At 38.0% G+C, this 24437-nt stretch overlaps 1 protein-coding gene across 24 annotated transcripts in view; it reads left to right on the top strand.

Annotated features, from left to right (window-relative positions):
* Positions 1-24437, top strand: part of CDC14B (cell division cycle 14B) — a 102644-nt gene that overhangs the window by 59806 nt on the left and 18401 nt on the right. For 21 of the 24 annotated variants that reach the window (XR_012034925.1, XR_012034935.1, XR_012034945.1 and 18 more), the window contains 8 exons: positions 3316-3392; positions 9197-9263; positions 12015-12077; positions 14863-14950; positions 15250-15480; positions 19592-19730; positions 20108-20267; positions 20973-21070. Coding sequence is in view for 21 of the 24 variants with exons in the window: in XM_072834192.1 (XP_072690293.1) it covers positions 3316-3392; positions 9197-9263; positions 12015-12077; positions 14863-14950; positions 15250-15480; positions 19592-19730; positions 20108-20267; positions 20973-21070 (923 nt within the window). In the remaining 3 variants the exon portion in view is untranslated. Of the gene's footprint in view, positions 1-3315; positions 3393-9196; positions 9264-12014; positions 12078-14862; positions 14951-15249; positions 15481-19591; positions 19731-20107; positions 20268-20972; positions 21071-24085; positions 24220-24437 lie in introns of all 24 variants that reach the window. The other 3 variants (XM_072834267.1, XM_072834257.1, XM_072834219.1) reach the window with 2 other exon arrangements.

Consider the following 24437-nt stretch of genomic DNA (forward strand, 5'->3'; position numbering starts at 1 on the left):
ATATTCCCCCAAAGGAGAAAATGTTACATTGCCCTTGTGTTCTTTGAATTAAACTTGTGTTCCAAGGCTGACCAACAATTATTTAATGTATGAAGAGGCATTTAATGTATAAAGAGGAATTACCTTTTTCTTGAGGAAAAATTTATATAATTTGAGACAGTCTTGCTAGACATAGGGAAACCTGAAAGAGGTCTCGATTTCATTTAATTTAAATTATGTGTACATACACATACATGCATAAATACAAATGAATCAAATCTTGTTCTCACTCTCATTGGCTTCAAGGTGTTTTTTTATTTGGTTTTGGTTTGTTTTGGTTTCAGGGTGGTCTTTGAAAGGGAGTCTCTATCTACTAGTAAGTCCCAAAATAGAAGAAAGACAAGAAAAGACTTTTCTGATGCTGTACAGTAAACCTTAGAAGAGAAAAGAAAGATGTTGGAGCCTAACAAAGAATGAGGAAATTTGCAAAGGAGGGGGTTGGATTTAAAATTATTTTTAATGTTTCCTAAAAGAATTGTCATGCTGTTTTTCCAAATGAATAATAATAAAATAGAAAGTCACGTGATAAGTTGAGGCCTAAAAGAGAAGTAATGTATAGACAACTAAGATGAGTAAGATTACAAATGATTATGTGTGCTTTAGTTCATGATAAATTGCAATCTTATATGAGTTACAAATACTTTTTTTAAAAGATTTTATTTATTCATGAGAGACACAGGGAGAGAGAGAGAGAGGCAGAGACACAGGCAGGGAGAAGCAGGCTCCATGCAGGGAGCCCGACGTGGGACTCGATCCCGGGCCTCCAGGATCACTGCCTGGGCTGAAGGCGGTGCTAAACCCGTGAGCCTCCTGGGCTGCCCATGAGTTATGAATATTATACTTGAAAATTTGTACTAGGTTCTAGGTAACAAAATATTTCTCTATTCTTGGAATTGATGTTTTTTTCTTGTACCTTTTTTGGGGATTTGTATGCTGCCCTAGATAAACATTACAAGATTCTGTATAGTTAATTGAAGTTTTGTAATTTTTTTTTTAGAGTAAATGGGATGAAACCATATTGAGAAACAGTGTAGGGGCACCTGGGTGGCTCAGTCAGTTAGGCAGCTGCCTTGGCTCAGGTCATGATCCCAGGGTCCTGAGATCAAGCCCTACGTCAGGCTTCCTGCTCCCTGGGGAGTCTGCTTTTCCCTCTGCCCCACTCCCTCCTTGTGTGTGTGCACATTCTCTCTTTCAAATAAATAAAGAAAAGAAAAGAAACAGCCTAGACACTGGGAAAAGATTCCTTTTATGATTCTTAAAACAGAAAATTGGTATTCTACCAATTCTACCAAAGGCATTCTGCCCTTTGGAAGGTGACTCAACTGTTATGACTAGTTTTGAGATATGTCCTTCTCAGAATTTTAAAGATCCTTGTTGGATCTGTGATTGTATGATTTCTCTTAATCCAATGATTTTTTTTTTTAATTTTTATTTACTTATGATAGGCACACAGTGAGAGAGAGAGAGGCAGAGACACAGGCAGAGGGAGAAGCAGGCTCCATGCACCAGGAGCCCGACGTGGGATTCGATCCTGGGTCTCCAGGATCGCGCCCTGGGCCAAAGGCAGGCGCTAAACCGCTACGCCACCCAGGGATCCCAATCCAATGATTTTTTAAAATTTACTATTGTAAGTAGATTTAGGTTAGTGAATTAAAAATTCAGTAAGAGTCCATGTATAGAATATGAACCAGGAGTTTGAAATGAAGCCTAAGAGATAGGTCCTCACTTCATAGGGCTCACAATTAGGTTGAGGAAACAGCTCATATACGTAAGTGATGGAGATTAGAGGTTTATACTTTTTTTAGTGATTTAAAAATATATTTATCTATTTATTTTTAATTTTTATTTATTTATTTATTTATTTTTTCAATGTATTTATTTTAGAGAGAGAGAGTGTGCATGAGAGAGACAGAGGGAGAGAATCCTCAAGCAGACTCTCTGTTGATCATGGAGCTCAGCATGGTTCCCGAACCCATAACCCTGAGATCATGACGACCTAAGCTGAAATCAAGAGTCAGACACTTAACCAACTGAGCCATGCAGGGACTTCTTTAGTGATTTCTTTTTACTAGTAAAAAAAATTTTCTTTAGAGGTTTTATGTATTTATTCCTGAGGGACAAAGAGAGAGGCAGACATAGGCAGAGGGAGAAGCAACCTCCTTGTGGGGAGCCTGATATGGGACTCAATCCCGGATCAGCCCTGAGTTGAAGGCAGATGCTCAACCATTGAGCCACCCAGGTGCCCTACTACTCAAAATTTCAAGTATATTATCCCAAAATAAGCCTTAGCATGGAATCTAATTTATGTAAAAATATATGTGCCAAATCGGATGCTGGTGGCCACCTCTCCTTCCACGATGTATGAGCTGAAAATGTCCTGCCTTATGGGAAGATTCTGAGTTGGAAAAAGACTTGTGCCTTCAGATTGAATGGGGGTCAGGAAGTCTCAGGCAAACTAAATTGGAGGTTGAGGATGACTCACTTAGAGGGAGACCAGTGAAATTCTCAAACTCCAAATTTCTGAAACAGGTTCTTATAAGAGGAAGAGAGAATGAGGCTAGTAAAATATTTCTGCAACACTAGAACTGAGAAGACAGTGGAACAACATGTATGAATTATTGAGAGAAAGGAACTGTCCACCAAAAATCATATGCATAGTAAATGTCAGGGCAGAAAACAAGAAGCTATTGGACCCGAAATGCTAAAGAATCTACTTGAAGTAATTCTGCCAGATAAGGTGAAAGCCTAATATAGTTCTGAGGATAAAAGAAGCCAATGAAAATAAGAAGCAAATGCAGTTTTATAGGAAACCTGTTCAGTACTTTTAAGTAGTTAAATTTAAATGGATGGAATTAATCAAACTCTTGCTCTGCCTTATGTCCTCGTCCCCATTCTCAGTCCACCTCCTAGCTCCATCCCCCACACACTTCTTTATAGTCATTTCAGTGGATTTTCAGGAAAGGGATGAGGCTAAAAGCATGTGCTCAGTCTAATATCTTGATTTAGAAAATCTGTTTTTAAAATGCTCTACTTGTTACCACAAAAGGTTGTTGGGGAGTTGTTCAGTGCTCTTAGTGCAAGCAACAAAAACTAGCTACCGCAGATTCCAGCTAAAAAGGAATTGGCTGATAGGGTCCTGGGTGACTCCCAGGGTCCTTGGGAAGGCTGGAAAATCAGGCTCAGTTAATCAGAGAGAAATTATACAAACTTTTGCAGTGACAGCACTGTATCTTCATTTAGAAATAAATTGCTTTTTTCTTCTCTTTTCAAATATAGGTTATATATTTGGGGAGAGCTCCAGAAGAAGCATATAGAATATTAATGTGTGGAGCTACATCCTACATTCCTTTCAGGTAAATATAAGAATGATATGGTAGATTCATTCAATCAGGTACTTGCCAGAAATATCTTACTATAGTTGTTTCTGAAAAAAAGAAGACCTGGTAAATAGTCTTGTTAGAGTGGGTACAAATAACACCATAGATCTGGGCAGCTCAACTACTGACATTTTGTCATGGGGGCTGTCCTACATATTGTAGGATGTTTAGCAGCATCCCCAGCTTCTGCCTCCTCGTTGTCAGTAACACCTCCACCTCCATGAAATTAATTGTGGAAAGCAAAATGTCTCTAGACATTGCCAGATGTCCCTCGTGGCAGTGAATCACTTCTATGTGAGAACCTCTGCCACTTATGGAAACTATGCCTTGTAATCAGATGACAGTCCTGGAATTATGGTACTCAGAGCCACCCCTGAGAAATTTGGGTCCTGAAGAGTTAAGAAATAAGTTTTCCGATAAATAGTAGTTAATTTCAGTGGCATAAAGGAATCTCTTTGTCCTAGCGATACGCCCGCAGAGATGGTGGCTGGGTGAGGTTGCCAGTGTGCTCCACTACTGGAAAAACCAAATGGCTGTGTCATAGAAGTGGTATATAAGTAAAGTCTATGTAAACGGGTAACAGCCTCATCCTCATCTCACAACTTACCAGGTGATTGTGTTGAAGATATTTTGAAAAAACTTGTGTTCTTAAGTTCTAAAAGTTTCTCAAAATCCTTGACGTGGGTACATAATCAAGATATTGTATGGCACTTAAGATGTAATAAACATGAAATAATTTAACTGATTGCATACTGTGTTGATAATTTCAAGTACTGCATTTTTCTTCCACTCATAAGTTAGTAATTTTAGTATTGTTGTATATGCCTTGGATGCCTGATTTTGAAGGTATATCCTTGCTTTTAAAATGTAAGGTTGTGAATTTGACTTCATTGTGGACAGGTTGGGTCTCCCATTGACCTTAGCAGAATCTTCTTCTTCAGTAACTGTAGGACTGTCCATGAGATGGGTCTTACTACCATGGACTTACTCCATGAAATAGATAGTTGTTTCATTTCTATATTACCTTAAGACTGTAATAAGTGATTTAGCAAATTAGGAGAATTGCTTTGAACCCAGTACCATCACCTTTCTTTCTAGTGCAAGGATTGTGTTAAGTCTTCTGTTATTTGAGGTGGGTAGGAAGAGATGAAGATTATTTTCTAAACTGGAGAGTGCTCTATTTCTCAACTTGAAATATAACAGCAGCCATAAATTCCTTGAGAAGAAATGCTTGTATCTGTGGTCTGTGAGTCACAAGAACATTGGTATACAGTGATAATTTTGTTGTTAGCTTCTTTATATCAGTATTCCTTTATAATAGTGCCATTCTTAAAGTTTATAACTTAAGGTCCTGAAATAGAATAAGCACACACATTTCATATAACCCAGGTAAAGGTCCATGGAACACTGTTGATGTAAAAGAGAATTTGCATTAATTTAAATGTAAATGCCAAAAATAGAATAAATTTTGCTTTTTTTTGCCATTACCTGTGTTTAAAATTACTGAAGTTTGGCACTGAGATATGAAGTTTGGCACTCCTGGTCCCAGGAGGAAAGTGAGTAATTCTCTAAAAAATAGGACTTGGCTAGAAGCAGTTCAAGTTTGTAAAATTTGAATCTTTGTAGTCCTAGATGCCAAATATTTGATATATCTATAAAGTATTGTTTCTCCAGATATGGTCTGTAAATTAGTGTCAATCTGCGAACTTTTTGTTACCAGCTGTGATGAGAATAAGAATTGCAAGTAGAGGGGATCCCTGGGTGGCTCAGCGGTTTAGTGCCTGCCTTTGGCCCAGGGTGTGATCCTGGAATTCTGGGATCGAGTCCCATCAGGCTCCCTGCGTGGACCCTGCTTCTCCCTCTGCCTGTGTCTCTGTCTCTGTCTCTCTCTCTCTCCCTCTCTCTCCCCCTCTCTCCCCCTCCCCCTCTGTGTCTCTAATGAATAAATAAAATCTTAAAAAAAAAAAAGAATTGCGAGTAGGATTTTAGAGACTTTTATAATAATTCAGTAGAGTATTTTAATGCCTGTGGAATAAAATATTAAGAATTTGGGCTTGTATTTAATGTGTTTTTTTTCTTTTGCTTTTCTAGTAATTCATTTTTATTTATAAGTAAAACATAAAATACATATGTATTTTTTAGATAGAAAGTTTTTTTTTAGAAAGTATTTTTTATATGTAGAAATTATGTTATTTTGGTTATGTAATAATACAATACTATTGTATTTCACACTTACTGAATTTTATGAAAGTATCAGCAGAGCAGAATCAAAAAACTTGTACTTCACATTTTAGTGTTCTGTTTAACTTAATTAGAGAGTAGGTCAATCAGAATTAATAAAGCTTGATATATTTTTTAAGCTTGAATATTTTGAAAGAAATTGCATTATAGTCTTTCATCCTTGCCACTTTAAGTATGTAGAATAAATATATGTACTTTTTAAAAAAATATATGCACTTTAAGTGCATAGTATAAATATAGCTGTTAACAAGAATAGCATTCATTTGCAGTTAAACTTTTTATGCTCCATAGCAATATTTAATTAGATTTAATTCAACTTAGATATAATTCTTTAACCACTGAATTTACATATGTTTATATATACATATATATGATTTCTTAATGGATCATATCACGATTTTTCTGCCATTTAAATGAAAATATAGTATAAAATGTAGTTCAGTGTTTTCTTGATACTTTAGGATTATTGTCAGCAATAGCATATACTGCTGTTCTTTGGTATTACCCTTAATACACCTTTGCTTCTTAATTGATTGGGGAAGGGGGGGCTCTGCTTTCTGTTTTCTTGGGAGATAGTGTTGTATAGTTTACTATTGACATCAGACCAAGGAGAGTTTGACTCTTAACTTCTGCCACTTTGGTTCTTTACAAATGTGAGCCTTGGTCTCCTAGTTCATAAATGGGAATGACAGTAGGATCGCTCTAATGGGGTATGAGGATTAAACACCATGATGTATATCTTACTGCAGTTAAAACCCCCACTAGTCTCTCGCGTATATGTAACTACCATCCAGTTCAAGGCACAGAACACTGCCAGCACTCCTGAAGATTCCCTTCACCCCCCACCTAATATCTCTGTGACTTCCACCACATGTTTTTCTTGCCTTTGAACTTGATATGAACGAAGTCATATAGTAGGCATTTTAGAGAGTTGGGACTGAGCTTTTTAAATACATAATGCCTGTGAGATTTATCCATGTTGTGGCAGGTATCAGTAGGTATCATGCTTTATCTTTTTACTGCTTTTGTAGCATTCCACTCAGTGTACACATCACAGCTTATTTGTTCTTTGTCCTTTTGATGAATTCTTGGGTTATTTGCAGTTTTTGGTTACCAAGCTGCTGCAAAAGCTGTTATTTTAAAACTAGTATTTGACATTGTTTTGCAGTTTCTCAGCAGTACGCTTTCACTGATTCTCATCTGCCTTATTTATCTAAAAGATTTTATTTTTAAGTAATCTCCACACTCAACTTGGGGCTTGAATCCTGAGACCGAGAGTCACACACTCCACCAACTGAGCCAGCCAGGTGCCCCCTCATTGCTTTTCTAAGTTTGTCAAACGATCTTAGTGACGCATCCCCTGCCCCAGCCTTATATACAGATTCATAGCTACTTTTCTACTGTTTGGAAGAAGCCTGATTGCTTGGGTAGAAGGAAGAATGTATGGGTGTATTTAAAGTTGGAGGTATTAAGAAATAAACATGAATGAGTAAAGAAAAATTTTTATTGTCTAATCAGGTAGTGTGATGTGTGAGGCAGAACTTCAGGTAAGCCCAGATTAAAGTTTGTGGAATCCTCATTGACTAAAGCAGGGCTTGGCTTGTAGTAGGTTCTCAAAAATATACATTGAATAAATGCATCAAGTTATCACAAAGACTGAATCAACATGCCTTTGACTTGGGAAGAATTCTCAGTAGATAAAGAAGATAATAAAAGTAACTGAGGAGACAGGGTTAAAAATATGAGGATGCAACACCATATATCCAGTCATAATTTTTAAAAAGGATTTATTTGAGAGAGAGAGAGCATGTAAGCAGGGGGAGAGGTAGAGGGAGAGAGAAAATCCTTAAGCTGTCTCCCTAGGACCCTGAGATAATGACCTGAGCTGAAATGAAGAGTCAGCCACTTAACCAACTGAGCCAACTAGGCGCCCGCCCTTCCACTGATAATTTTTATTTGGGTTTAGATTAAATTACTTCATTTCCCTATCCTAGGTTCTCTATCTAAAATGTTCTTTATTCCATGAAAAAAATTATTCCTACAAAACATATGTTTTTGTGTTGATTCTTTAGGTCACTGGTTCTTAAACTTGAACATACATCACAATCACCCAGAGGACCTGTAAGAGCAAAAATTCCCTGGCCCACCCATAGAACTTCTGACTCAGTAGGTTTGGATGGAGCCTGGGAATTGACATTTCCAACAGGGTTGAGTGATGCTGCTTGACCAGGGACCACACTGCGAACTGCTGTGGGCCGTATTATTTTTCTACTTCCTGAAGATTGCCAATAAACTGTTGGTAAAATCGTTTCCTAGGCTTTGTAGAGAACTTTTCTAGGTTTTAGAAGAGCAGCTTTTTAAATTAAGAGGCCTACAGGACAAAAATGGCCTGTTGTAAGACTGTGTGCAATCCTCTGATGGCTGACATAAAATTTACCTCAGGAATCCTAGCCAGTTCAGACAGTAATGTCAAACTATTCTCAGTGAAAAGGATGTCCTTTTCCACCTTGTTCATGTTGCTATAAGGTTTGTGTAAGTTGAAATTTTTCAATGTGCAGTTTGAGTTTTCAGCTAAGTGACATTACAGTGTGAAAACCCAACCAAGGCAGGCAGGTAATGATGGCTTCGGCAGCAGTCTGGTTCCACCGAAAGTCCAGATAAGGACCATTTGAGAATCCTAGCTGTTCAGCGTTTCTAGAATGATCAAACTTAATGTTGCCTAATTCTGAATGTTTTCATTTCGTAATGGCTCAGGGTAGCTGGAAAGGAGAAGCCAGTGGGAGTAGAGGGTGGCCTTATTTTTCTGGACAAACTCTTAACTGACATTAAGAGATCTGTGGTAAGATTAGTGATAGATGTTGCTGTGGTGTTGGGCGGAGTTGTCTGTAAACTAATTTAAACACTTCCCCAAGAGCACTGTGGTTTTCGAGGTACTCTAATCTTCTAAAAATCAGAAAGAAGTTACTCAGTTCATTTGTTAAAGATTGTGAAAGCATAATGAGAAGAGCAGACTGCTTTTTAGCTCACATGTAGTATTACATATTACTGTGATTTCCCATTATCTTTTTTCTATGTGGATGGATACATACTTATATTGCACACATATATGTATGTATATATGGAGTCAAAAGTAAGTCTTTCCTGGTAACAATTTAATGTGGTATCTTCCAGTTTGAAGAAAAAATGCAATGCTTTGCCTTTTTGTGGGGAGGGGTACATATTAGATTAGAGCTCAAGAAGATACTTTTGAAGTCTAGCCATCACGGCCAGAAATGATCTTGGGAGATCATTTGAAATTCAGATAGTGGTCATTGATTTACACCTATAAAACAGTATCTACCAGAATAGGTAGAAACTGCAGTGAAATTTATAACAGTGACTTATCCCTGATTAAAACCCAAAAGGCAAGATTTTTTTTTTAATCCTTGTCCTGAGTTTGTGGTTTGATTTTAAATTCTAGGCAACTTTGTCTTGAGGCAAGTGTACTACAGAAAATTAAATTAACTAAGCTATGTATTTCAATACTTTTGGGATTTCAGAGATGCTGCCTATGGAAGTTGCAATTTCTACATTACACTTCTCGACTGTTTTCATGCAGTAAAGAAGGTAAGTGATTCATAGGATGAGCCCAGTGTTAAATTGGAAAGTTACAGTACAAGGAAACCTGGTCCTTCTTCCACAAAGATTTTCCAAGATGTGTATGATGTCAGAGATACCCCATTTTCTCCACTAATGTTAGAATGATGTCAAACCAGAAAAGTTTTTCTGAAGCTGAGTGTTTCTCTGAATGAGTTGATAGAAAAGCTACTTGAACAACAGAGGATGATAAGAGGATAGTTACATACTTAGGTGCTAAATCCAGACTTGCTTTGAGTATGTTGTGATTTCAAAGAAAAATAAAAAGTAAATAGATTACTGGTTTCCAAATTCTCTTTGATTTATGTATTTTATAGGTCTAATATCCACCAATCCTATTTACAACGGACATTTCTAGAACACAGTAACTGATAGAAACACTTCATTTTTGTATCTTAAAGTACTCAGTTTTTAGTTCAACAGAAGAATTTGTATAGCCCATTAGTTTGTTACTAGGTTTTATGTAAGACTAAGTAGGTCACCACTGCTTTGTCAAAGCTATTTAAAAATAACTCTTGTGTTTTATAACCAGGGCTGCCTGCTGTCTTTGACTCCCAGGGATATTTTTCATATCACATTCTAAATGAATGGGGTTCCCTGGAGTTATGTGACGCAGCAGACTCTGGTTATAACATTCCCTCCCTCAGGTATGTGTCTTGAATGTCAGGGCAGCACAAGAAACAAAGACTATAAATCAGCTGTCCATGCGTCAAATAAGTCTTCAACAACATCTCAACTTTTGTATGACTTGTATTTTCAGAGGCAAAAGGAACCGGGTTTACTTTCTTATGTAATGAAACATGGTGGCTTTCTGAGAATTGTGAGGACTAATTAGTATACAAATTAAGAGATTAATTAGTATACTTTTTTTCCGGTATTAGGCAACAAAGTATGGAACTTAATGGTTTTTTTGGGTTTGAGTCTGTGGACTATAATGGAACTGGTTGAGTTTGTTGCTGTAGGCTTTGAGGTAGCTCCATCAGGTCTCTGATTAGGTAGGTCCATAGGCAGAGGGAGTGATCAAGAGATGTAGAGACAGCAGGTATAAATGACCCCTTCCAACTGCATTTACAGTTCCTGCCAGATGGACCCCTGGGAACTTCTGATGTAGGCAGGCAAACTTGTCTTGATCCTAGAGCTCCCTTCTCTCCTTTAAAAGGAGAAGAAACTTAGAGAGCCCTGGAAATGGTCTACTGCAACATTTTTATAGCAGTTTCTGTTGTTATTTCTCAGCTTAGTTTTTTTTTTTAATCAGCTATTACATCCAAAGTCTCATTAATTAGCAGGAACTATAGGCTAAGATTGCTTTTCTCACTCTTTATTTTTTTTCTGATTTTCAATTTATTTTTATTGGTATCTGATTTGGAATATTACTGCATGTATAAAACATTTATAAATATAATTGTGACTTAATTTTAATGCAGCTTCTAATAGGCTCTCCTTATGAATAGAAATTGCCTATAATCTACATTTTACTGTATGTTTCTGTTAGAAATGTCTAGTTCAAATAGTATGATATATATTGAGTATCTTGAATTCAAAGAAATATATGGTGTTGGAATTAGAATTAAATGGCTATATTTTTTAAAACAGGGGCTTTTTGTTTGATATTATAGCCTTGTTTTTCATTTGTATTTCAGTAGTTTACATTTTGAAAGCTGAGTTTACAGAGTCACCCCTTTTAAAGCAAGAATATCTTGCTGATCAAGAAACTTGCTTATGGGATGCCTGGGTGGCTCAGTGGTTGAACATCTGCCTTTGGCTCAGGGTGTAATCCCAGGGTTCTGGAATCGAGTCCTGCCTCTGGCTTCCTGCAGGGAGCCTGCTTCTCCCTCTGCCTGTGTCTCTGCTTCCCTGTGTCTCTCATGAATAAATAAAATCTTAAAAAAAAAAAAAAGAATTCTTGCTTACAGAGATGAAAAGTATAGCATAGAGAATGTAGTCAGTAATAGTATCATAACATTGTCTGGTGACTGCACTTATTGTGGTGAGCGCTGAGTAATGTATAAAATTGTCAAATCATTATGTTAGACACCTGAAACTAGTAAAACATTGTGTGTCAACTGTACTTTAATTTAAAAAAATTCCTGCTTACATACTGCTTTGCTCATGGATTAGTGAGCAGGGACAACACTTCTCAGAGGCCACCAGCTTGTCTTTGTCTCAGAAATGAGAAAACTGCTTATTTTGCTTACCATGATCTGCCTGCCCACTGCAACTCAGAGTGAGGCCACAGAGCAGAACTTTTTTTATTGAAAGAATTTTCTCAAATTTTTGAATTTTTCGTTTCAGGGACATTAATCTTTTAATTCAAATTCAGAAGAATGTGAAAGTGAAGATATTTATGACGTGGTGGGATTTACTTAGGATAAGTTAACCTAGGTTTTTTTCTTTTTTCTTTCTTATTTAGGGTTGATCTAATAAGTTGGTAGGATTACTTTGAAGACATGGTTTTTCAGCTCTGCATGGATAGGTTGATTGATGAAGGAAAATTAAAAAAAAAAATCTCATTAAAATAAATACTGTTATAACTGATTTTCCATATAATGGAAGCATTGAAAACACGTAGTCTACCTTCTTTGAAAACTATTGAGTGGAACAAAATCTAAATATAATAATGTTCTTTTGGGGTACCTCTTGATATTTTTAATTAGGAAATTGGATTAGAAATTGTTTTCTTACTTACATCTTTATTCTTAAAAGCTTTCCTTTGGATTTTAGGCAATGCAGTATGACCTCCTTAATTTCAACTCATTTAACCTTGATGAATATGAACACTATGAAGTAAGTTTTCAAGGATATTGCTTTAACTAACTCCCTTATTCATGTTTTACTTACAGAGGTAATATTCTTGGTTTTTAAAGAAGTGAATAATTTAGATGTGTATAGAGTAAAAAAAGAAATTCAAGTATTTATCTTCTCATCCCCCGTTCTACAGTCCAGTTTCTTAGTGGTGATTTCTGCATTTAATACATCTTTCCAGAGTGCATGAATGTGCTTATGGGCATTTTAAATTAGTATTTAATCTTTTTTTTAGTATTGATGATTTTCATATAGTGAGTAAATGAGATCATAAAACCCTTAGCATAGGATCTGATGAGATGAATAAAAGTCATTGTGTATCTGATTACCTCTAGAAAATATGTTTTTATCATAACTGTTTGTATGAAGTCAAGACACTATTGGTTGCAAGCTACAAAAAGTAAATACAAGTGGCTTAAATAAAAAAGGAAAATTAATTGACTTATATAAATAAAGAGTCCAGGAATTGGTGTGACTTCATGCATGACGAGATTAATGTACTCCAGTACTTACCAGAAATTGGGCTAGAGCTAGTTTTGTTCTTAGGCCAGCCCTCCCCAGTAGTGATGAAGATGGAGGCCAGCAGCTTTGATTTACTCACTGGGCAAATCATCAGAAAAGACCCACAAGTTCTTCATTGGCCTTAGATCATGTCCCTGGGCCTGAACCAGACTGTGTTCTTGGTGAGGGTGGTTGTTGGATGGGCCATCTCAGTAGTTGTAGTAGAGTGCTGGGATTGGCTCCATCAAACAGCACAGACAGAAGGACAGAAGGAAGTCCAGAAAGGCAAAGCAATATGAGTCCTCTACATTTTTTAATGTAGTGTTATTATTTTTTTAAGAATAAGTAATTTAATTCTACCATTCTAACCTTTTAAATAGGTAGTAAGATGCCGTGCTAAAGGTTTCTTTCACCAAGAATACTTGTGGAATCTTGTCTTTTTATCCCTATGTGGTTATCTTGAGCGGACATTCTCACTCATAATGGAGTGATTCCACAGGCAGTACTTCATGCAACAGTATATGGAATCCTCGGATAACTGTCCTTTCACAATCATATTCTAGAGTAACTATTATTTTAATCTGTTCAATGTAACTGAACTGTTTTAATAGTTACAATTAGTCATACTGCGTTGTACAAAGATCTAAAATATATTTCGTTATTGATTCGTTCAGGCCAATCTTGTCTTTCCTTCTCTGTAACAGTGGTACCTTTCTGAAGTACAATATATATTTAATTTGCATCTTAAACTAGTAAATGTGACTTACCATTATTTTCATGCCTCATAAAATTAAACATTTAAAATAAAGTATACTTTCTCTTTTTAGGCATGTAAAACTACTATGAATGCCATTTGGGGTTCTTCAGTGGAGCAGAGTGATGTCTTTGTGTGTTACTAAGAAGGAATATAGGTGCTAATTAGTTCCCCTCTCACTAATGCAGACATTGTAGTGTTGGGGGAGTAGCAGGGTTGCGCACAAATGCTATTTACTTTCAATGAAACTGCATTGAAATAAGAGGAATTGTTGAGGTAGCTACAGACCATGGGTAGTTTTGCTTTGTACAGTGTATTTAGAAATTTTGGATTAGTGTCTTTCATTGATTCCATGATGACCATTTTTTTCCCATTTTAACTTCTCTGAAGTCAGAATGCATCGTATAATCTGTAATTTCTGCAATTCAATGAAATCTAATCATAGGTTTCTCATTAAGAATTACAGATTTCTGAGAAAACAAAACTCCAGATTTCTGGTTTCATTTCAAAATTGTAGTGTCTGGACACATTCTCATTCCTGCTTAGGCCTTTTAGTATGGAACATGGGCTCACTAATTCCCCTCACTCATAATTAAGTAAATTGGATGTGGGTTGCCTGTCTTGTAGAAATATTCAAGCAACTCCCAGTTTACTTCTTACTTGTTCTTAGGTGCACATATGTATACTGCAATTGCAAAGCTAATTGATCTTGTTTTTATCACTAGTTCTTTATTCCTCCACTATTAAGTGTCTTCTAATTCCTGCTTAAGTCTTTTTGTATCCATTTCTATTGTTAAAGTTGAGCTATATTATGACAATTGTTATGGTAGCTTAGTTGAAAGGACTTAATAACTAAAAGTAAAGTGTTTTAAATTTCAGTTCATATTCATGTTTTCTTTCTAGAGATACACTGTGATCTTAGTGTACTTGTAATTTCAAATTTTCTGCTGGGTTTAGTGCAGATTCTCATTGATCTCCTTACAAAATAGCTAACAAAATGATGGAAGTGTATCTATCATACAGGTGTAAATATCAAGAAGTCAAAAATTTTGTTTTTTTCCCTTTGTTAAAGGAGTCAAGATTGCTCATATTAGAAGCCAATTTGTCATTTAGGAAAATAGGGAAGTTTCTAGTCCCTCATAGTATAAAGAAAAAAAATGCTTTTTTTTACTGAGTAGCAGCAACTACATGAGAATAAATTCTGGATAAAAAAATATATATATATATTTTGGTATAAATTGGATGGCAATCAACTCTATTTTCCAAAGGCTGACTATCCTAGGAAAGAAACACTGTTTTAAGAAAAGTGATTAGGACCAGCAAAAGTTAACTGACTATTCCCTGGGAATACTCGTAGCAGGCTAAATTTTAGTTTCCTGTCTCCTGGTCACTTGTAAATAGTTTTTGTGCTGAAACAAATGGATTTGAAGTCCTTTAGACACTCGGTATTGAAAAAGGATGTAGACAGGAAATCAAGTCTAAAAATGAATTGTACTGGTCTTCCCTTTGCAGAAAGCGGAAAATGGAGATTTAAACTGGATAATACCAGACCGATTTATTGCCTTCTGTGGACCTCATTCAAGAACCAGACTTGAAAGCGGTATGTGAAAATAGGGGACCTAGAATATTGTTTTGTTATTAAAAGAAGTATCTATCCTGTGTTTTCCTTTGAAAGAGGCCAAACAGTTAAACCACATTTGTCTAAATTATTTAAATATACTAGGTCATGATAGTACATCATTTTGCCGGGCTTTTAACTTCTTAAATTAGTGCTTTTACAGTTATAATCAAATTGGTATTCAGTCCCTAGTCAAGATACTCTTTCTACCCAATTATAGGTAAAGGTGTTATCCATTTTCTTTCTGCATTTGACAACATCTGGTGAATTTCTTTATGTAGGTTACCACCAACACTCTCCTGAGGCTTATATTCCATATTTTAAGAATCACAACGTTTCTACCATCATTCGTCTGAATAAAAGGATGTATGATGCCAAACGCTTTACGAATGCTGGTTTCGATCACTATGATCTTTTCTTTGCGGATGGCAGCACCCCTACTGATGCCATTGTCAAAGAATTTCTGGATATTTGTGAAAATGCAGAGGGTGCCATTGCAGTACATTGTAAAGGTATGTTTCCAGGGTTGGGTAAAGAATGGTGGACATGCGTGTATGTATGCTTTAGAAGCACACCATGCCCATTTAGATTATATGCAAGGACACATGAACTGACTTTGTTGTTGTTGTTTGTAAGTTGCTTTTTTCTTAAAACCACTTTATTGAGTGATGATTGACATTATAAAGCTGTGCATATACAGAAGGCTTTTAAAGCCCTAATTTCATTCGAACAGTATTAAATTAAATTATATTCATAAGTAACCCTACAAAACCTTAGCACATTGAAATGCATTCATATAGGGGTGCTAGGGTGGCTCAGTTGGTTAAGAACCCAACTCTTGGTTTTGGCACAGGTCCTGATATCAGGGTCGTGAGATCGAATTCCGCTCACACTCAGCAGGGAGTCTGCTTGAGATTCTCTCTCCTTCTCCCTTTGCCCTTCCCCCTGCTCTCACACATGCACATATCCGCTATCTCTATTTCTCAAGAAATAAAATCTTAAAAGAAGAAATACATTCATTTATTCCTCAAATACCTATTCAGTGTCTTCTGTTTGATATGTTCTAGAATATGTCAGTGAACAGAGCAGACTCCAAGGGCTTGTCTTTGTGGAGCTTATATTCTATTAAGTTGCTATGTTTTCAGCAACTAAAGCAGTGCCTTGGCACTTAATAAGTATTTATTGAATGAATGCCTGTGTAATAATACACTGTATGATATACTAAGGTTTATTCAACTTCTCCCACTTTTAATAATGGAAAAAAACAACCAGATAGAGGATCAGTAAGGAAATTGAACAACACAGTAAACCAACAGAAATAACAGACACACTGAGAACACTGCTCCCCAAAAAAGGAATACACATTTGTCTCAGGTACACAGAGGACATAGTAGTAATGGTTGCACAGCAGTGTGTTGGTTAATGCCACTGAAATGTACACTTAAAAATGAAATGATTAAAACCATCTCCAGACACCAGCCCTAAAGAAACCTAGATCTCTGAGTTACTGGACAAAGAATTTAAAACGGCTGTTTTCACAAAGTGGTGGGAGGATGCTACAACTCTTTAGACCAGTGATGCTCGTAAATAGCCCTCAGTGTGCAGGACAGCATCCACACCGGCCCCACATGCCATTAGTGCTGAGGTGAGAGACCCTGAAGTCAGCTGGTGACCATTTAAAAACTTGAAGAGGATTTGATAGGATTGGATCTTTGTTTTGGCAAGAAAATTGATGACCATGGAAAGTTTGGATTATTAATTGGAAAGTGAGATCCATTAGGGAGGGTATTAAGTTGCTTGGGGGACCACAGTAGAGTACCACAGACTGTGTGGATTACACAAAAAGTATTTTTTCACAGTTTCAGAAGCTAGAAACCTAAGGTTGATTTCTGATGAGGTGTCTTCCTGGCTCGCAGACAGCTCTTTTCTTTTTTCTTTAAGGTTTTATTTTTTTATTCATGAGAGACACAGAGAGAGGCAGACATAGGCAGAGGGAGAAGCAGGCTCTCTGTGGGGAGCCTGATAGTTGTTTTCTTTTTGTCCTCTGTGTACACTCAACTCCTGGTGTCCCTTCCTCTTCTTCTAAGGACACCACTCCTATGAGATTTGTGGGGCCTTCCCCACATGACCTTACTTAACCTTATTTACCTCCATATAGGGCTTTTTCCCAGAGATAGACACATTGGGAATACAAGTTGAACGTGGATTTTTGGGGAGGCAGGGAGTGGGGGATACAATTCAGTCCATAACATCGTGTTCTCCGGTTGATCAGTATTCTTGTCCTCTCAGGGCAGCTTATCCCAACAGTCTCCAAAGACATAATCCATTCCAAAATCAGTTCAGGTTCAAAGTGTCTTCTAAATATCCTCTAAGACAGATAATGGGTGACACCAGGTACAGTTCATCCTGATGCAGAACTCTTCCCCAGCTGTGAACCTGTGGATCCTGACACATGTTAAGTGTGTCTAAAATACAGTAGGGGACATGCCTAGGGTAGGCATTCCCATTCCAAATGAAATCAGGAGGAAGAAAGGGTTCAAGGGATACCTGGGTGGCTCAGCAGTTTGGCACCTGCCTTTGGCCCAGGGTGTGATCCTGGAGTCCCGGGATCCGGCTCCCTGCATGGAACCTGCTTCTCCCTCTGCCTATGTCTCTGCCTCTCTCTCTGTGTTTCTCATGAATGAATGAATGAATGAATGAAAGAAAGAAAGAAAGAAAGAAAGAAAGAAAGAAAGAAAGAAAGAAAAGAGAAAAAAAGAAAAGAAAAGAAAAGAAAAAGAAAAAGAAAAAAGAAAAAAAGGTTTACGGGGTCCTAGTAAGTCTAAAACCTAGCAAGGCAAATGCTGTGAGATCCTCTGACCCAGAAGTAATGCTCTGGTCCATTCCCTGTTCCACAGACCCACTTGGGCAGCAGCTCTGTCCCTGAGGTGGTGGGCAGGGACAGCCTGGCCCCCTGACCACAGAGCTGGCCCTACCCCCTAAAACCCAGGAGTAGGTAGCCTTGCCCCTGGGCTTATCGGGGCAGTGGCAGCCTTGTTGGTCCTTTGGGGTTATACTTCTCTCTTCTTGAAGGACAAGGAGTGTTTTCATTTAGATAATTCTGTTAGTCCTATTAAAACCCCAGAAATCTGGAAGCCTTCCTTCATTTCATCTTGTGTATGTCCCTTTTAGTTCAGACTGGCACTGTGTCTGCTTGGTATAATCAATCCCATCCCTGTTTTTGGCTTCTGCTGAGATGGCTGATTAGATCCCTAGGTAATCTCTTTATACCAGTGGATCATTGACCACACCCTTGGGGTTCTCTCCAGAAAAAACGTTCTCTCTGTTTGCAGTATAGACAGGCCTAGAATTTTCTAAATGTTTGTTTTGCTTTAACAGTCCCTTCTTCAGTTCATCTGTCTTCTCTAATGTTTTACTTTAAAGAGGAGAAACGAGGCTGTACTTTCTATACTTTGCTTATAAATCTTTTGCTAAATAAGTTCTACCTTCCAAAAATCACTAAAACAATTTAGCCAGGCTGGTGTTTTTCTCCCACTTTCTAACAAGGATTGCCTTTCTTCTGGTTCCCAGTAACCTGTTCCTCATTCCCATCTGAGTCAGAACCAGAATTACCAACACCCATATTCCTACCAACAGACCCTTTAGGGTGGTCTAAGTTTTTTTTTCTAACATTGTGCCTTAAAACTCCCAGGCTTTTACAATTCTGACTCCAGAGCTCCTTTCCGTTTTTACATATGTTACAGTAGCACACCATATCACAGTACCAAAATCTGTATAAGTGAGGGATTTCCAGTGGAATAGAACCAATGGAACGTATGTAGAGAGGAAGATATAAAGAATTGGCTCGTGTAAATACAGAGGCAGATAAGTACAAAATCTGTCATGTGAATAGGCAGGCTGGAGACCCAGGAGAGCCAATAGTGCAGCTTCAGTCTGAAGGCAGGCTGTTGGAAAATTCTCTCAACCTCCGGGATGCCAGTCTTTTTCTTCTGTCCAGATCATCAACTGATTGGATGAGGCCCACCCACATTATGGAGGGGCAGGTAATCTGCTATTGACAGTCCACCAATCTAAATGTCAATTCCTCCAAATACACCTATTAGGCTGACCTACAAAATTAATCACTCTAAGAGGTAATGATGGTAGTCTAGATGAGAGTAAAGGGGGACAGCAGAAATACAATTTATAAAAGAAACCCATGTGAAAATAGGAATAAAAGTATAGTAGAAAAAACTATTGGATGAGGGAAAAAAATGTGAGAGTTTAAGCCCATGTGTTTGGAGAGACGATAGTACCATTAACAGAAAACCCATAGTGGAAAACAATGCACTTAAACAACTTAGAATCATCACTTTAGAAAGTGATTTTCACTGTTGACTTCATAGAACCATCTGGGGGATGTTAGCAATCTCCGTGTCCAGGCTGCATCACATACCAGTTAACTTGGAATTCTGGAGATGAGACCCAGTATTTCTGACACTCTTCAGGTGATTGCTGTGCATATCCAAACTTGAGAGGCACTGTTGAGGGAAGCAGATTCATGGGAAGCCTAAAAAATTCTACCTGCCCAACAAAATTCTGAAGTACGTGAGACTAGGACCCTTTGATTTGTTTCTTTTCTAGCTGGCCTTGGACGAACAGGCACTCTGATAGCCTGTTACCTCATGAAGCATTACAGGATGACAGCAGCCGAGACCATTGCTTGGGTCAGAATCTGCAGACCTGGCTCAGTAATTGGACCGCAGCAGCAATTTTTGGTGATGTAAGTAACGGAGAACTTTTGTAATTCCTCAGGGAACCATGGGTCTGGAAAATGATGGCAAGTAGGATTTTTCTTAGTCTCCAGTAACAATAGATCATCTCGGGGATCCCTGGGTGGCTCAGCGGTTTAGCGCCTGCCTTTGGGCCTAGGGCATGATCCTGAAGTCCTGGGATTGAGTCCACATCGGGCTCCCTGCATGGAGCCTGCTTCTCCCTCTGCCTGCGTCTCTGCCTCTCTCTGTGTGTGTCTCTCATGAATAAATAAATAAAATCTAAAAAAAAACAAACAAACAAACAATAGATCATCTGTAGGAGAGCATCATTTGCATGTGTCTTTTTGGAAAGCTGTATTTTGATGATGTTATTTAAATGCTCTAGGAAACAGGCAAGCCTCTGGTTGGAAGGTGACTATTTTCGTCAAAAGTTAAGGGGTCAGGAGAATGGAAAACACAGAGCAGCTGTCTCAAAACTCCTCTTGGCTGTTGACGACATTTCAATCAATGGAGTCGAGAATCAAGACAAGCAAGAACCTGAACTGGTAATCGAACCATCCCCATCACGCTGTTGTCATTGTTTTCAGTGCTGTTGAGAACCTTACAGGGCATGGGGAAAATTGTAGATAAAAATAATAAAGCACATTTTGAGGGATTATCGTCACACAATTTTTTTATACTTACAGCCCCCTCTAGGAACTTTTTACTCAAAATAGTTAAAATAAAATCATATGTCCATAAAACTAAAATTGTTTGTTTACTCACTAGACACTGTAAAAAAGAGCTACATGAAGTGAGCTCTTTAGAGGGACCTAGTGACGCTTCTCCTTATGTTCCCCCTGCCCCCTGTCCCTGCCTTTTTCCCATTTCGTTACAATTGATTTACGGAACTAATTTTTCTCAAGTGGAAAGCTTTAAAGAATCAAGAGTTTGGGGGCTAATGATACTATATTAAGTGGTAGTACTATATTAAGTGGATTGTGAAATTTCAAAAAGAATGTTATTCTTGAAAACCCATTATGCCTCTTCACAGTATGTTTTATAACAAGAGTACTGTTGAGATCTTTGTCTGTGAAAGTCAACTTTTGATTATCTTGAAATATGAGCCATAGCTTTATTTTGAAAGCAGAATATTTTAGAGTTGATCTGTTTTTTTGTATGTGTCTATATGGATAAACGTAACTGCTATGCTTTACTGCCTTTGTAAGTGCAACTTAAGTCACTAGCTCAGTGTTTCTTTACTTATACAGTACAGTGATGATGATGAAATCCATGGAGTGACACAAGGGGATAGACTTCGGGCCCTGAAAAGCAGAAGACAGTCAAAAACAAATGCTATTCCCCTCACGTGAGTCTGGTTTCCTTTGTGTGGTTGATATGATTTAATATGTATATAAGGTCCTTCCTGAGCATTTTTTCCTCTGTGTTTTTCTCCGTAGTTGCATGTCCATTATGCCACTTTGAAATGGTTATATGCATTATTTAAAATTCAGGGTGTCACCCAAGAAGTTCTTATCTGTACTTTATGTCCATTGTCTATCTAGCCTGTGTACACGGGACAGCAGTATTGGGAATGCTCTTTCTTCTGGATGAGATGTTCTCAGGAGAGTGGTAGCAGATGTAAATCGCAGAATAACAGACTTGTCCAGTTACTGAAACTGAATTTCCTTAAATTCACTACCATGTTATAGACAGTTTGTGTGGATAAGGTAGACTTTAATCAGTGATGACACTGTGGCTTAATGCCCTATAATTTTAGGGCAATAATGAACTAGATTAAATAATAATTTTGTATGAATTTTTTGTTTGAGGAGCTATTTCAAGTTCCAAAAGAAGGTTTAATATGGTGTTAGGAAATTTTACAGTTAGTGTGTGTGTATGCCCATCTGTACTTGGTTGTGTGCTAGTTGGGATTCGATCTCATGGCACATCCAGGATTGTTAGAAAAAATACGTAGAATTTAAAAACTTGGCCATTACACTTTTTTCTAGGATATTCTTTAGTATATGCTTTCATTTACCTGTTAGGATTTCTTCCTTGTAGTAACCTTCCTTTTCATTATGGGGTACCACATTTCCAGTTATTTATTTTTGGGGGGGTGGGGCAGAAGGAGGGAGAGAGAATCTTTTTTTTTTTTAAGATTTTATTTATTCATGAGGCGGGGGGGGGGGGGGGTGCAGACACAGGCAGAGAGAGAAGCAGGCTCCATGCAGGGAGCCCGACATGGAACTCAATCCCAGGTCCCTGGCCTGAAGGCAGGCACTAAATTGCTGAGCCACCTGGGCTGCCCAGGAGAGAAAATCTTAAGCAGGCTCCATGCCCAGGTAGAGCCCAGTGCAGGCCTCAATCTCACAACCCTGAGATCATGACCTGAGCCAAAATCAAGTGTCAGATGCCTAGCCGACTGAGCCACACAGGTACCCCTCCAGTTACGTTTTTTGAGGTTGGCTGTTTTTGGGTTTGTTTTTTTTTTTTTTGGTGTTGGAGACTGGTCATTTTGTTTGGTAATCATCTTATAATATGGTGAGGACCTAATGACATAAATGTTCATGCAGAGAAGAACAAGCCTTTTTATTTTTAATTTTATTTTTAATTTAATTTTTTTTCAGGCCTTCTTTTTATTTTTTATTTTTTTATTTTTTTCAGGCCTTCTTTTTTAATTAAAAGAACAGTGGTTCTTCACTGGCACTTCCTCATTATCTAAAGTTCTAAAGTAGAATTACGCAGAAAGCATGTATGCTCAGGGGCAACTGCCTTGGGACGTTCTTAAAAGACCCACAGGGAAGAACAAAGTTATAAGGGCGTTGGAATAGATTGTAGACAGTCACAGCCCTCTCTGCGGTGTGGGGGTGTGGCACATAACTGAGAAAGCTTTGACAAGGGTGCATTTTATATCATTTATTTAATCCAAATGCCATGTTGATGTTAATTCAGTAAGTCTTCATCTGAGGCTCTAATGTTCTTTTTATTTGGAAATATTGTAGTCCCTCCAGATAACCCTTCTGAGGCTGGAGGGGACGTGATAGGCATAGGCAGTTCCCTGGAGCGGTACTCAAACTTCACCATGCATTTGAGTCTCCTGGGAGCTTTGCAGAATGCACATTACGGTGTGGGGCCTAGGCTGTGAGCTGTGACTGCACATCTAGCAAGCTTCCAGGTGTTGCCCACGATGCTGGCGTGGGGACCCATTTGACTCACAAGCCCTAGAAAATGGGTGGTTTGTGGGTTGCTTTTAATCATGCCCTGGTTTTTTGTTTTGTTTTTATGAATCTGCAGCATCAGTTCATTTCTCAAAAGCTTCTGATGAAAAGTCAGGTTGGGAGTCGGGATGGGAATTCTGCTTAGTCAAAAGTTCCTGTTAAATAGGACTTATAAGAAATTTCCTTCAGTAACTGAGCCTGCTGCCCTGTGAGTATGTGTTCCAGAGATTCACAGGACTTGCTGCTGTTTCCTACAGATGAGACAATAAAAGTCTCTTTCATAGCTGATAGATTTGTGATAATATAAGAGAAAACACTGAATGAAGCCTAAAATTCTAAATTCTGTTGGAACCCAGAGACGACGCTAGATATGGGTGAGTGTGTGAGGTATCCTGGGGTGGAGGAGTCCGTGAGGGCTGAAGAAGAGACCAGCCTCTGAGATCACTTGTTCTGGACTTACACCCCACCCTACCCCCTGAAGGACACTGGCCTTTTTCTCTGAGACATTTGGCGTAAGTTATAAACCAAGGAAAATGGTAAAAGTTAAAAAAAAAAAAGGCAAAAAGGCCGCTAGTTCAGGATTTCTTTAATTATCATTGTAATCCTAAAAACAGTAGAAAAGTCCCCAAGCCATCTCCCTCTCTACTTTTTTTTTTCCCCCTCTCTACTTTTAAAGGAAAAAACAAAATACTAAGATCCTTTTAAGTTCATAAGTATAAAAACCCTGGGGAAGTCTAGATTACTCTGGGAGGATTTCCCTTCCTCCTCTTGTACGTTTCACTTATCCTTCCTCTGCTTTTTCAGACCCTCCTTGCTGTTGGAATCCTCTCTCTTTTGCTCTTACATGTAATTCTTCTGGCCCTAGAAGAAGAGGTCAGTTGGGGATTTCCTTTCCCTCCAAAGTTGTGTTGTTGTCTTAGAAACAAAAGAGAGAGTTTTCAACAGCAGCTTGAGGTGAGAAATCTAACTTCAGCCCCTGTCTCCAGATTGGGACACCTCTGTCTCCGCAGGTAACCTCAGTCGCTTTGCTACGGATATTTAGTGGAATAAAAATACTTCTAAGAAGGAGTTAGGGAAAAATATAGAAGTACTGGTGATTCTTAAGAGGAAGCTTGTAATACACAAAACAGCATTCCAATTACTGTTTTCTATTTTACAAACAGTATTTGGGGGAGAGTTAAAGTTGTTAGATATTGTCAAGTGGTCCTTACCTCAAAGAATCAGTCTGATCCCGACTATCACGAAGACAGTAAATCACATAGTACCATGACCTTGATGTGATCTGCAGGACGCGAAGGCAAGTATATTACTGTCTGCACTAAAATAGATTTGGTAGATTTATAACGTCATCCATGCTGCCTTTGTGCATACTCATCATTCTGCTAGGTCTGTTAGTGTTAAACGAAATGGTGCGTGAAGAGTCAGGTGTACCCTACCTGGGAATAAGGTGAGAATATAGACCTAATTTGCTTTAAATCTCCTCCCTTAACAGCACACTATGGATGAGTATGCTTT

Source organism: Canis lupus, chromosome 1 (genome assembly GCF_048164855.1).
Source record: "Canis lupus baileyi chromosome 1, mCanLup2.hap1, whole genome shotgun sequence".
NCBI classification, from domain to species: Eukaryota; Metazoa; Chordata; class Mammalia; order Carnivora; family Canidae; genus Canis; species Canis lupus.